General features: G+C 44.6%; 1 protein-coding gene and 1 pseudogene across 4 annotated transcripts in view; both read right to left on the reverse strand.

Annotated features, from left to right (window-relative positions):
• Window positions 1-13,135, reverse strand: part of slc41a2b (solute carrier family 41 member 2b) — a 32,238-nt gene that overhangs the window by 13,294 nt on the left and 5,809 nt on the right. For 2 of the 4 annotated variants that reach the window (XR_016490204.1, XR_016490205.1), the window contains exons 5-10: window positions 12,785-12,929; window positions 12,435-12,581; window positions 10,422-10,569; window positions 10,232-10,311; window positions 5,514-5,992; window positions 5,091-5,239 (exon numbers count right to left, since the gene is read on the reverse strand). Coding sequence is in view for 2 of the 4 variants with exons in the window: in XM_036957403.2 (XP_036813298.1) it covers window positions 5,091-5,239; window positions 5,514-5,645; window positions 10,232-10,311; window positions 10,422-10,569; window positions 12,435-12,581; window positions 12,785-12,929 (801 nt within the window). In the remaining 2 variants the exon portion in view is untranslated. The remainder of the gene's footprint in view (window positions 1-5,090; window positions 5,240-5,513; window positions 5,993-10,231; window positions 10,312-10,421; window positions 10,570-12,434; window positions 12,582-12,784; window positions 12,930-13,135) is intronic. The other 2 variants (XM_036957403.2, XM_036957405.2) reach the window with 1 other exon arrangement.
• On the reverse strand, window positions 761-4,691 carry LOC149973008 (zinc-binding protein A33-like; annotated as a pseudogene).

The following is a 13,135-nucleotide window of genomic DNA, read 5'->3' on the forward strand; positions in this document are numbered from 1 at the left end:
ATGCACTGTAGGTGTAGACCATAGTTATGATGGCCCTTAACTCTGACACAACTAACGTTATCGCAACAGAACTAGTAGGCCTAGCTAATGTTAGCGAATGTGAATTAAATAAATATGACATTACACTTATACTAGTTTAGGCTTACTTGACTTTTACGCTCTAAATTGACTCCTTAAAATAATTTAATCTGCCAATAGTCACCCACAGAGGTTGCCACTGCTGCACTGCAGTAGGGAAGTAGCAGAAGAAGTCGAATTTATCACTTCCGTTGTTTAGCTGTGCCCATAGCAATGTTTGAAAATGAGGTGGATAGTTGCAACCCCCTCCTTTGGGAAGCATGCCTATGCACCTTGTTTCAAGTCCTCTCCCAGGACAACCACGGCAAACCTCTCCCTTTTGAAACAAAGGCACTATCCCACCTCGGACACAAGTTACTGGATGAAGTAGTAAAGACATGGAAAGCAATGCGACGACTTACCACTAGCCCAATGGGAGACCACAACCCCAGACTAAGTATCAAGTTCCCCTGATTCAAGCTACTTTAAAGGAGAAGTATATCATTCCTATAAATAGCATTGAGAGAAAGAGAGAATTCCTCATTGTCCCCTGTGAAAGAGAGTGGCTATGGCATTACATGTAAATGCGGAAAATAAATGCCCTAGAAACCCTTTTCTATATGCATTTTATTAAGGAATTTTTTATTACAACGTTTTGGCAGTGGGGATACATTTACTGCTTTGATTTTTTTATAACAATGAGAGAGAGAGACTAGATATCATTAAGGAGTATAAGGACATAAACAACCATTTGTGACATTCATATGACACTGCAGTCTCCTCCAAAGAATGCCCATCAACTATACTTTAAGGTTAAACTCAGTCGGTGTCATTGACAGGAGAAATGATCAGAGGGGTAGAGTTTTCACCATCATCATTAAGACGGGCAGAAAAATGGATAGAGTTTATCAGTGAAGGTGCAGCCAGTGAGAGTAGAGACCTGGCCTCCACATCATAAAAGGAGACCTGACGATCCACATAATCAAAAAACACCCCCACCTTCTGGGGCTTCTCTCTCAGGGAGAGCAGGACACTGGGTTTAGCAAGAGCGTCGTATTCTCCATTTTTCAGCCACAGAGCCCAGTATCCATTCTCAGCACTCAGTGTGATATCCCCCTTCCTGTTGATGGACTCTCTGGCCACTCCTAAATCCCACTTAGTCTTTCCTTTAACCATCACCTCATATTCAAATCTACCTGAGGAGAAGCCCTCCTTTCCCAATACATAGACATCAAGATTGAACCTCTCTGGGTTGTCGGGGAGATCCTGTTTTGTATCTCCATGTTTTACTTGTTTTCTATCCTCAGCCATGATGAGGTAGGGATGTGCCAATCTTGTATCAGGATCCAGAGTCACATCCACTGCATACTGCTGAATCCTCTTCAGTTTGACTTCAGGCAGCTTCTCCATCTGTTTATTCAGTGTCTCCTCCAGTTGAGATACAGCTCTCTTCACAGTCCCCACACACAGATGACTATTAACACTGATCTCAGACCAGTTATTGATGGGTGGAGGGGTGCACAGGGATGGGAAGCTCTGGAGGACATGGAGGTGGTCCTCAGTGTGTGAGAGCTGCTCCACCTCAGTGCTTCTCCTCTGTAGCTAAGTGATTTCCTGCTCCAGCTCTTTAATGAGCCCTTCAGCCTGCCTCTCTGCTGCTTTCAGCTTCTCCTCAATCACCTCAGCCTGGCTTCTCTCAATGGAGCACACCAGAGCAGTGAAGACCTGTACACTGTCTGATATCTCTCTCTCTGCCTGTCTCTTGCTGAGATCTACTGAGTGTTTGATCTCTTGAACCTTCTGCAGTCTCTCCTGGATCATCTGCTGCACTTCTGCCTCAGTCTTCCTAAGCTGAGCCTTCCTCTCTCCACGCTCTTCCTCTAGAGGGACAGTGTCATGAGTCTTGTGGTCTGTCTCAGTGCAGAATTGACACGGTGAAAGCAAACCATACTATTATCTGAGGATAGCACCCCATCAAACAAAGACAACCCGCCAGGCGCGACACGAAACTCAGAAATAAAGATATAATTCATGCCTTACCTTTGAAGATCTTCTTTTGTTGGCGCTCCAATGTGTCCCATAAACATCACAACTGGTCCTTTTGTTCGATTATTTCCGTTGTTATATATCTAAAATGTCAATTTATTTGGCACGTTTGATCCAGAAAAACACCGGTTCCAACTCGCACAACATGACTACAAAATATCTCATAAGTTACCTGTATTCTTTGTCCAAACAACTTTCCTAATAGAACTTTAGGTATTCAATGTAAATAATCGATACAATTTAAGACGGGATAAACTACGTTCAATATCGGAGGAAAACAAAGTGGAGCGTGCTTTTCAGGTCACAAACCTCTATCAAACAGTACACTTCACTCGACCCTCGTTCTGAACAGGGCTACTTCTTCATTACACAAAGGAAAACCATCAACCAATTTCTAAAGACTTGACATCCAGTGGAAGCGATAGGAACTGCAAGCAACTGCCTTAGAATTCTAGATTCCCAATGAAAACCCATTGAAAAGAGAGTGACCAAAACATTTGTTTTCCTGGATGGTTTGTCCTCGGGGTTCCGCCTGCCAAATAAGTTCTGTTATACTCAGACATCATTCAGAGTAGAGGTCGACCGATTAATCGGAATGGCTGATTAATTAGGGCCGATTTCAAGTTTTCATAACAATCGGAAATCTGTATTTTTGGACACCGATTTTTTTTCACACCTTTATTTAAAACTTTATTTAACTAGGCAAGTCAGTTAAGAACACATTCTTATTTTCAATGACGGCCTAGGAACAGTGGTTAACTGCCTTGTTCAGGGGCAGAACGATAGATTTACACCTTGTCGGCTCGGGGGATCCAGTCTTGCAGCCTTACAGTTAACTAGTCCAACGCAATAACGACCTGCCTCGCTCTCATTGCACTCCACAAGGAGACTGCCTGTTACGCGAATGTAGTAAGCCAAGGTAAGTTGCTAGCTAGCATTAAACTTATCTTATAAAAAAACAATCAATCCTATTCACTACACATGGATGATGATATTACTAGATATTATCTAGCGTGTCCTGCGTTGCATATAATCTGAATGAGCATACAAGCATCTAAGTATCTGAATGAGCGGTGGTAGGCAGAAGCAGGCGCGTAAACATTCATTCAAACAGCACTTTCGTGCGTTTTGCCAGCAGCTCTTCGTTATGCTTCAAGCATTGCGCTGTTTATGACTTCAAGCCTATCAACTCCCGAGATGAGGCTGGTGTAAACGATGTGAAATGGCTAGCTAGTTAGCGCGGGCTAATAGCGTTTCAAACGTCACTCGCTCTGAGCTTTGGAGTGGTTGTTCCCCATGCTCTGCATGGATAACGCTGCTTCGAGAGTGGCTGTTGTCGTTGTGCTCCTGGTTCGAGCCCAGGGAGGAGCGAGGAGAGGGACGGAAGCTATACTGTTACACTGGCAATACTAAAGTGCCTATAAGAACATCCAATATTCAAAGGTTAATGAAATGCAAATGGTATAGAGGGAAATAGTCCTATAATAACTACAACCTAAAACTTCTTACCTGAGAATATTGAAGACTCATGTTAAAAGGAACCACCAGCTTTCATATGTTCTCATGTTCTGAACAAGGAACTTAAACGTTAGCTTTCTTACATAGCACATATTGCACTTTTACTTTCTTCTCCAACACTTTGTTTTTGCATTATTTAAACCAAATTGAACAGGTTTCATTATTTATTTGAGGCTACATTGATTTTATTGATGTATTATATTAAGTTAAAAGTGTTCATTCAGTATTGTAATTGTCATTACTACAAACAAAAAAATACAAAAAAAGAGAAAGAAATCGGCCAATTAATCGGTATTGGATTTTTTGGTCCTCCAATAAATCGGTATTGGCATTGAAAAATCATAATTGGTCGACCTTTTCTTCAGAGTGTTTTCTATCCAAATCTACTAATAACATGCATATCCTAGCTTCTGGGCCTGAGTAACAGGCAGTTTACTTTGGGCACGGTTTTCATCCGGACGTGAAAATACTGCCCCCTATCCCAAACAGGTTAACTAACTTGCCTAGTTAAAAAAAATAATAATAATCAGATACCCTCCTGCTCATAGTACCTTATGATATATGATTTTTCTCCCCCTCTTCAGTTTAAAGGCTCACTAGTGAAGTTGAAGAGAAATGGCAACTAACATATGTCTTCCTTCCTATAAAGACCAGTTGTAGCGAGTAAACATTGACCCCAGACTATCAAAGCTAAGTTCCACGGAATCAAGACTTCCAGGATGGCAGTTAGGCCTTGCTGTGTACAACAAACCACTTTAAAATAAGATAGAGGTGGAGAGCAAATGCACACCTAGAAAATACCACACATTCCAGACAGTCGTGGCATGCCATGGCACACCTATAGTAAAAGCACCAATTCACATTATGAGTCTTTGCTTCCATAAATCGATCCGAATGCCATCAAAGCGGTAAAACACACAAGTCAGACGTCTTCAGGAATAAAACCACAGAACTCTAGGAATGCTTAGGATACACACATTTCTACATTTACATTTTAGTCATTTAGCAAACGCTCTTGCCCAGAGCAATCTACAGGAGCAATTACAGTTAAGTACCCTGCGCAAGGGCATGTCGACAGATTTTTCACCTAGTCGGGCTTGGGGATTCAAACCAGCCACCTTTCTAGTTACTGGCCCAACGTTCTTAACCGCTAGGCTTCCTGCCGCACCTGATTTTTCTTCAAATGTCACTTAGGAAGGAGCACTCATCTCAAGCTGACGTTCATTATGCGTGGTTCATTTATGTTGAAGTGTTATGAAAGCTGAGTGAAAGACGGTCTCTGAACGCAGCTTGCTTGTGATAGCGTCACAATAATAGCGGTGTCTCGCAAAATATCTGCTTTTAATAAAAAGTCATGTCAGCCAGGGAAATTTCAAGCTCAGATGAAGGTCACATTTGGAAAAGGAATTTGCAGACTATGGATAGTTTGCAAAGGAACTATCCCCATCACACACACACACACCACTGACCTGTAATAGGGCGGCAGCCAGGTAGACGGTCATGAAGATAGGCGTCAGGGTGGTGTGGCCGCTTTTCATCAGGTGGATGGTGTACAAGAAGATCAGGTGACCCGGGAGCACCAATAGGAGCAGCACCTGGGCCGAACGGTGATTGGCTCCTGAGAGAGAGGACATGAGAGGAGTTGGAACTGTGCAACTGAGTCTAACAATAAACAGATGCTAAGACGGTTCCTAACCTGTGTATCTGTCAGCCTAAATTATGGGGTAGTGACTTAACATAGTACCTTCTGCAGCACCTACTGTACAATTTATGCATTAAAATCACAGCGAGAGGGATGAGAAATCTCTCTATGCTAAGCAACCTGTCCTGTAGGATGCCCCGTTTAAAACAGATCACATTTCCACAGTTTGAGTATTGGTTAGGCACTTTACCTGTGCCATAGAAGGTGCGGCAGGGGTAGTAGCAGCCTTTGGCTTCCTCTGGTACCTCCCCAGGAGCACTGTGGAAATGGAGGTGAGTGGAGATACGGCTAGACTGGATGGCTACCAGGTTCCCCCCAATACCTGGAGAACAGACAGAACAGGCAGGCTTAGGGCTGGAGCTGACTGGAGGCGGCTGAGTATAGAGCAGAAGCGAGGGTGAGAGAAATGCGAGGACCCAGATTTGTATCCTTCCCTAAACAGTTGATGCCTTCCAGTCACAGATCTGAGGTAATGCAACCTCTCCCTCCAAAGAGCAGGGATGTACTGTAGTTTCTGTCATATTACGTCCTTCTAGATCCATTAGGACAGTGGGAAGGGTGTGAGTTTTGGTTTGGAATGCAGCCTTCTCAACCAGAAGGAGCATGAGACAGCAGTGATGCATCGCCACTGTCGGAGACATAATTAATACATATTACTGTGTGGGAAAACTGCATTACAGAGAGAAAGAGAGAGCGAGAGAAAAAAAAACGAGAGGTGGGGATAGACAAAGACAGGAAAAGTAGGGGGAAAGAGATAAGGAGAAAGGGGGGAGAAAGAGGAAAAAAATAAAAAGACTGACAGCGTGCCCCATCTAATACTGCTCAGCTTCGTCATATAGATTGTAATTTGTATCAAGCAGAGGAACATTGCTCATGAGAACAGCAGGACAAGGCAATTTATATCCACACACACACACACAGGTGACTCAGAGTAGTCTAGCCACTCAGCACGGCTCATGTAGAAACACTCACAGCTTCCAGGTGGGCAGACCAGACAACCACTCCAACCCAAAATAGTGTATGAGAGACAACACTGACAGAAAGTAGAGGAGGAGATGAGAGGCTGTGGTCAGTGAGACAGAAAGGGAGCTTGGGCATTCCAAAGTGTACCCAAAGAGGCACAGTACCAAAAGGGTTGTGTTTTGGAGAGGGGTATATTTTGTGGTAGCTGGGCTCATCTCCCTTCCTGTGCTTGTTATCCTTATCAGGCAGGCCTAAATGAGAACAGACACCCCTGCTGCCCAGAGATTATGGCCACTTAATCCAATCTTTGCTGCCTCTCCACTGACATTTACCTACTCCGTGGTGCGGCTAAATAGAATGCTGCCCCCCCCCCCCTTCCATCCCTCACACTCGTCCCTGCCTAATCACCCCCCTACCGCTTCTCATTACGCAACATCCCTCACTTTCACTGCACTTCTCTACCATCTCCAGTCCACCACTCAATCCCTCTCATCCAGAGGTCTGGGGAGTATGGTGGTTCCATCTCAGCAGGGGGGCTAGCTGCTGTAATTTGGGTCACTGGGTCTGACAGAGGGAGGGGGGGGTGGGGTGAGGGTAGACCACAGGGGGGTCCCTTCTCCCACTATATCCCGCCTCATCGGAGTAGCTCTGGGACAACAGACTGTCTGCATGCCTCTCCTCGTCTCATCTCCCTATTTTCATTTCTCCCATTCCAGTCTCCTTTCTCTCTCCCATTCCCCCAATTCCTCTCCTTTACCAGCTTCACTCATCTGCTCTTATATTCTGTGTCTAGTTTTGAAGAGAGGAACTGTGCATGTTCAGAGTGAAAAGCTCAGCCTAGTCATCTCCTCCCTATACGATAGTAACCACCTCTATGTGTTGTAAATCACAGATAGTTACAGGGTTGGTGAGGAAACCTCCCTTTTCCAGCCCCAGTCATTTGTCTGTGTGTTCCACACACACACACACACACACACACACACACACACACACACACACACACACACACACTTCCCAGATCACCCAGACATTTCCTGATTTGTAGACATCTCAGCAGTAACATAGATTAGAGGCACACAGTCTCCTTCCATTGAGTTAAATGTCTCTCATTAACAATGTTTAATTAAAAGCTGATCTCCGGTTGTCGAAATGCCAGCAACAGCCTTGGCAACGGTCCCCCGGTAAGGATGGGAGGATGTTGACAGTAGCAGTGATACAGAGACAGACGTTTGTGTTTAGTCCATTACGCACTATTTTTCTAACTACAAAGTTTGAATGTAAATTCATTAAAATTGGTGCACATTGTAAGACACATTGTAAACCCACCCAGTGTCAGTCACATTGTAAACCCACACAGTGTGTCAGTCACATTGTAAACCCACACAGTGTGTCAGTCACATTGTAAACCCACACAGTGTGTCAGTCACATTGTAAACCCACACAGTGTGTCAGTCACATTGTAAACCCACACAGTGTGTCAGTCACATTGTAAACCCACACAGTGTCAGTCACATTGTAAACCCACACAGTGTCAGTCACATTGTAAACCCACACAGTGTGTCAGTCACATTGTAAACCCACACAGTGTGTCAGTCACATTGTAAACCCACACAGTGTGTCAGTCACATTGTAAACCCACAGTGTCAGTCACATTGTAAACCCACACAGTGTCAGTCACATTGTAAACCCACACAGTGTCAGTCACATTGTAAACCCACACAGTGTGTCAGTCACATTGTAAACCCACACAGTGTGTCAGTCACATTGTAAACCCACACAGTGTGTCAGTCACATTGTAAACCCACACAGTGTCAGTCACATTGTAAACCCACACAGTGTGTCAGTCACATTGTAAACCCACACAGTGTCAGTCACATTGTAAACCCACACAGTGTGTCAGTCACATTGTAAACCCACACAGTGTCAGTCACATTGTAAACCCACACAGAGTGTCAGTCACATTGTAAACCCACACAGTGTGTCAGTCACATTGTAAACCCACACAGTGTGTCAGTCACATTGTAAACCCACACAGTGTGTCAGTCACATTGTAAACCCACACAGTGTGTCAGTCACATTGTAAACCCACACAGAGTGTCAGTCACATTGTAAACCCACACAGTGTCAGTCACATTGTAAACCCACACAGTGTGTCAGTCACATTGTAAACCCACACAGTGTCAGTCACATTGTAAACCCACACAGAGTGTCAGTCACATTGTAAACCCACACAGTGTGTCAGTCACATTGTAAACCCACACAGTGTGTCAGTCACATTGTAAACCCACACAGTGTGTCAGTCACATTGTAAACCCACACAGTGTGTCAGTCACATTGTAAACCCACACAGTGTGTCAGTCACATTGTAAACCCACACAGTGTGTCAGTCACATTGTAAACCCACACAGTGTGTCAGTCACATTGTAAACCCACACAGTGTCAGTCACATTGTAAACCCACACAGTGTCAGTCACATTGTAAACCCACACAGAGTGTCAGTCACATTGTAAACCCACACAGAGTGTCAGTCACATTGTAAACCCACAGTGTGTCAGTCACATTGTAAACCCACACAGTGTCAGTCACATTGTAAACCCACACAGTGTGTCAGTCACATTGTAAACCCACACAGTGTCAGTCACATTGTAAGCCCACACAGTGTCAGTCACATTGTAAACCCACACAGTGTCAGTCACATTGTAAACCCACACAGTGTGTCAGTCACATTGTAAACCCACACAGTGTGTCAGTCACATTGTAAACCCACACAGAGTGTCAGTCACATTGTAAACCCACACAGTGTGTCAGTCACATTGTAAACCCACACAGTGTGTCAGTCACATTGTAAACCCACACAGTGTGTCAGTCACATTGTAAACCCACACAGTGTGTCAGTCACATTGTAAACCCACACAGTGTCAGTCACATTGTAAACCCACACAGAGTGTCAGTCACATTGTAAACCCACACAGTGTGTCAGTCACATTGTAAACCCACACAGTGTGTCAGTCACATTGTAAACCCACACAGAGTGTCAGTCACATTGTAAACCCACACAGTGTCAGTCACATTGTAAACCCACACAGTGTGTCAGTCACATTGTAAACCCACACAGTGTCAGTCACATTGTAAACCCACACAGAGTGTCAGTCACATTGTAAACCCACACAGAGTGTCAGTCACATTGTAAACCCACACAGTGTCAGTCACATTGTAAACCCACACAGTGTCAGTCACATTGTAAACCCACACAGAGTGTCAGTCACATTGTAACCCACACAGTGTGTCAGTCACATTGTAAACCCACACAGTGTGTCAGTCACATTGTAAACCCACACAGTGTGTCAGTCACATTGTAAACCCACACAGTGTGTCAGTCACATTGTAAACCCACACAGTGTGTCAGTCACATTGTAAACCCACACAGAGTGTCAGTCACATTGTAAACCCACACAGAGTGTCAGTCACATTGTAAACCCACAGTGTGTCAGTCACATTGTAAACCCACACAGTGTCAGTCACATTGTAAACCCACACAGTGTGTCAGTCACATTGTAAACCCACACAGTGTCAGTCACATTGTAAACCCACACAGAGTGTCAGTCACATTGTAAACCCACACAGAGTGTCAGTCACATTGTAAACCCACACAGTGTGTCAGTCACATTGTAAACCCACACAGTGTGTCAGTCACATTGTAAACCCACACAGTGTGTCAGTCACATTGTAAACCCACACAGTGTCAGTCACATTGTAAACCCACACAGAGTGTCAGTCACATTGTAAACCCACACAGAGTGTCAGTCACATTGTAAACCCACACAGTGTGTCAGTCACATTGTAAACCCACACAGTGTGTCAGTCACATTGTAAACCCACACAGTGTGTCAGTCACATTGTAAACCCACACAGAGTGTCTAATCAGTCAGTGATGTTGCGTCTCACCGTTAATGACAGGGGTGTACACCACAATGCCAGCCAGGTTCGGGTCAGACACGGTTTTGTCCAAGATGAGTCCTCCGATACTGCAGAGCACAGAACATTCACACTAAAAATGTGCTATTATTTTCATCATGTGAATGTACAATTGTCTGTTGCTATTTCTCTATGACAGTGAGTGAGTGCATCCACACACCTGCTGATAACCATGGCAGTGATGACAGGCTCCCAGCCGGAGTAGAGCAGGGTGCGGCTGGCCGGGTGTTTGGAGGAGATCACCATCCACACTGGAGTCAGAGACAGGAAGAAGGCACACACCAGGGACGACACGTACGGGTGAGAGTCTACACAGAGACAAACAGAGCGAGAGAACGATAAATCAAATTGTATTTATCACGTGCCGAAAACAACTGGTTCAGACTTTACAGTGAAAAGCTTGCTTAAGAACCTTTCCCAATGACGCAAAATGTTAAAACACAAAAGGAATAAAATACCTGGGTAAGATCAAAATTGGGGAGAAAAATGGTGTACATTTAAAAAATAAATAACACACAAGCATATATACAGGGAGTAGCAGTACCAGATAAAATGTGCAAAGGTAGATATGTACATTAAAGGAGACAGAGAAACAGAGGAAAATTGAGAATTCAAAACAGATGTAATCCCCAGAGTGAACCTTCTGGTGAGAGTTACAACAACAAAACAACAAACACCATTTATCAGCTTCAGCTGCATGAGGATTGACAGAGCAGGGGGGAACATACTGTCCCTCCTCTCCCCAGGAAAGACAGCGTGACACAGAGCAGGGAGCAATAAAACAACAGAGATTCATTACAAACCAAAGAAGTGCTGTATTTGTGACTCAGTACAGTAGCTACAGAACAGGACATATCTAACACATCACTCACTATCAAGACACTCTCCTTGGAGGGGTCTACTTTATACAGAAATTTGCATGCGCACACACACTTCCTCTTTGGCCAAACTCTAATGATTATTACAGCACTAAATCAGAGTGATGTTGGAGAATAGAGAAGGGGAAAACACCTGCTTAGTGCCTAGTAGTGAGATATGTAACTCCATCATCCCCTTCTCCTTACCAGATGTTCATCTCACCATGCTCATATTCCACACACTTAATGGCCTTCATCATCAACCCCCTGAAGACATAGATATAAAACCCAGAGAAGGGAGCTCTATGTAGTCACAATGGGTAGAATTGGGTAATAGTCCCAGTCATGATGACACAGGTATACCGACCAGTCCCTGGGTTTAGGCTTGACTCTGGGTGTCACTGTGGTTCACTATTCCCTTGCCACGTTTCAGCTTTAGGTCTTAAAATAAATGTTTGCAGTAGTCAACCGTGGCACGTGGCCTTGGGAAAATATACAGTCTCCTGGATATCTCTGTACACCATCAGGCTAAAATGACTAACTTTAACTGTGAGTAAACTGCACATTAGTCCAATTAGGCAGAACACTGCGGACGGGACGGACACGGCTGGCCCTTACAACAGAGACACTGTCCTCTGTGGCAACATCCCAAATGGCACCCTATTCTCTACGTAGTGCACTACTTTTGACCAGGGCCCATAGGGAATAGAGTGCCGTTTGGAACACAACCTGTTCTACACCACCAGGCAAGGCCAGACAGATTTACTGAGCTGGTATGAACTCTTCTATTAAATTATCTCAGAGGTTTTACTGTAGCCTTTCATAGATTTTGAGTCTCTGGTCTGGTGATGAATGCTTGTTTCATAGGGCTCAGACACGTCAAGGTTAGTAAAATACACTTTCCAAAGGAAACGCTTGCTGGTCCACTCTGTGTTGAGTAATGTAACGCGAGGAAGCGCGTGTGAGGCTGGGCATGGCACATATTAAATATGGACTATGGAGTGTGAGAAGGAGAGAGGGAGAAAAGAGAGAGAGAAAGATAGTCTGTTCTGATGAATTACCAGTAAAGACAAAATAACAGCGTAAGAGTGCCATCTAGTGGTTGAAAGATGCAGTCTGATTCCAAACGGACCATTTCTTTACACTGTTGGACAGATTTACTGAGCATTTTCACCTTTTTTTCAAGGGGAAATAAAAAACAAACAGAAGGATGAAGTGAATGATTGTGAACTCAATAGAGGGTAAAACAACTTGTTGACTGGTTTTGTATCTTATTTCCATCTGGAAGTATCTAGTCCAAACCCTCCTCCTCTCACCCAGGCAGTTGTAGAGTCCCTGGCTGATCCAGGCCAGGATGGCCAGGGTGATGAGGTCACCGAAGCTGGCAGCGATGGGTGTAGCCACGTTGTCGGGGTTGATGCCCGTCTTCTTGGAGCCCACGATCACCCCCACCATGATGAAGCCTGGGGTTCAGACGGTACAGAGGTCAGGGCGACATGCCTACACATACCTCAACCTTCCATGTGTGTGTTTGCTACTAATATATAGCACGAGACCCATCAGCAGTAGGTGATAATGTGTGGGGCTTTGACTGACTGTCTGACTGCGCCTATTCCATATCAGAGTACATGTGTGTGTCCTTGTCTGTGTGTGTGTGTGTCTGTACCCTGCAGCATAGAGGCTATGAAGGCAGTGGCCACGCTGGCAGAGCAGAGCAGCACGGCATGACTCATCTGGAACTTCCCCTCTGGGATCCAACCCAGAACCACTGCCGCCACTGCTGCCAGGAAGCCAACTACTGTAGCCTGTACCTAGAAAGGGAAAGTGTGGCGGGGGGCAGAGCAAGAGAGAGAGAGGATGAAAAAGGGAGAAGGAATATAGGGAATGAGAGAAAGGGAGAGGTGTGAGGGCAGTGTTAACAGGAATAACATAAACCTGTTTTTCTAACAATGTTCTCCTGTTATATGATACACTATCAACATTGAAGACAAGTCCTCAAGGGGCCATTAAACACTGT

The sequence above is a fragment of the Oncorhynchus mykiss genome, chromosome 21 (assembly GCF_057628025.1).
Source record: "Oncorhynchus mykiss isolate SJ-2025 chromosome 21, ASM5762802v1, whole genome shotgun sequence".
NCBI classification, from domain to species: Eukaryota; Metazoa; Chordata; class Actinopteri; order Salmoniformes; family Salmonidae; genus Oncorhynchus; species Oncorhynchus mykiss.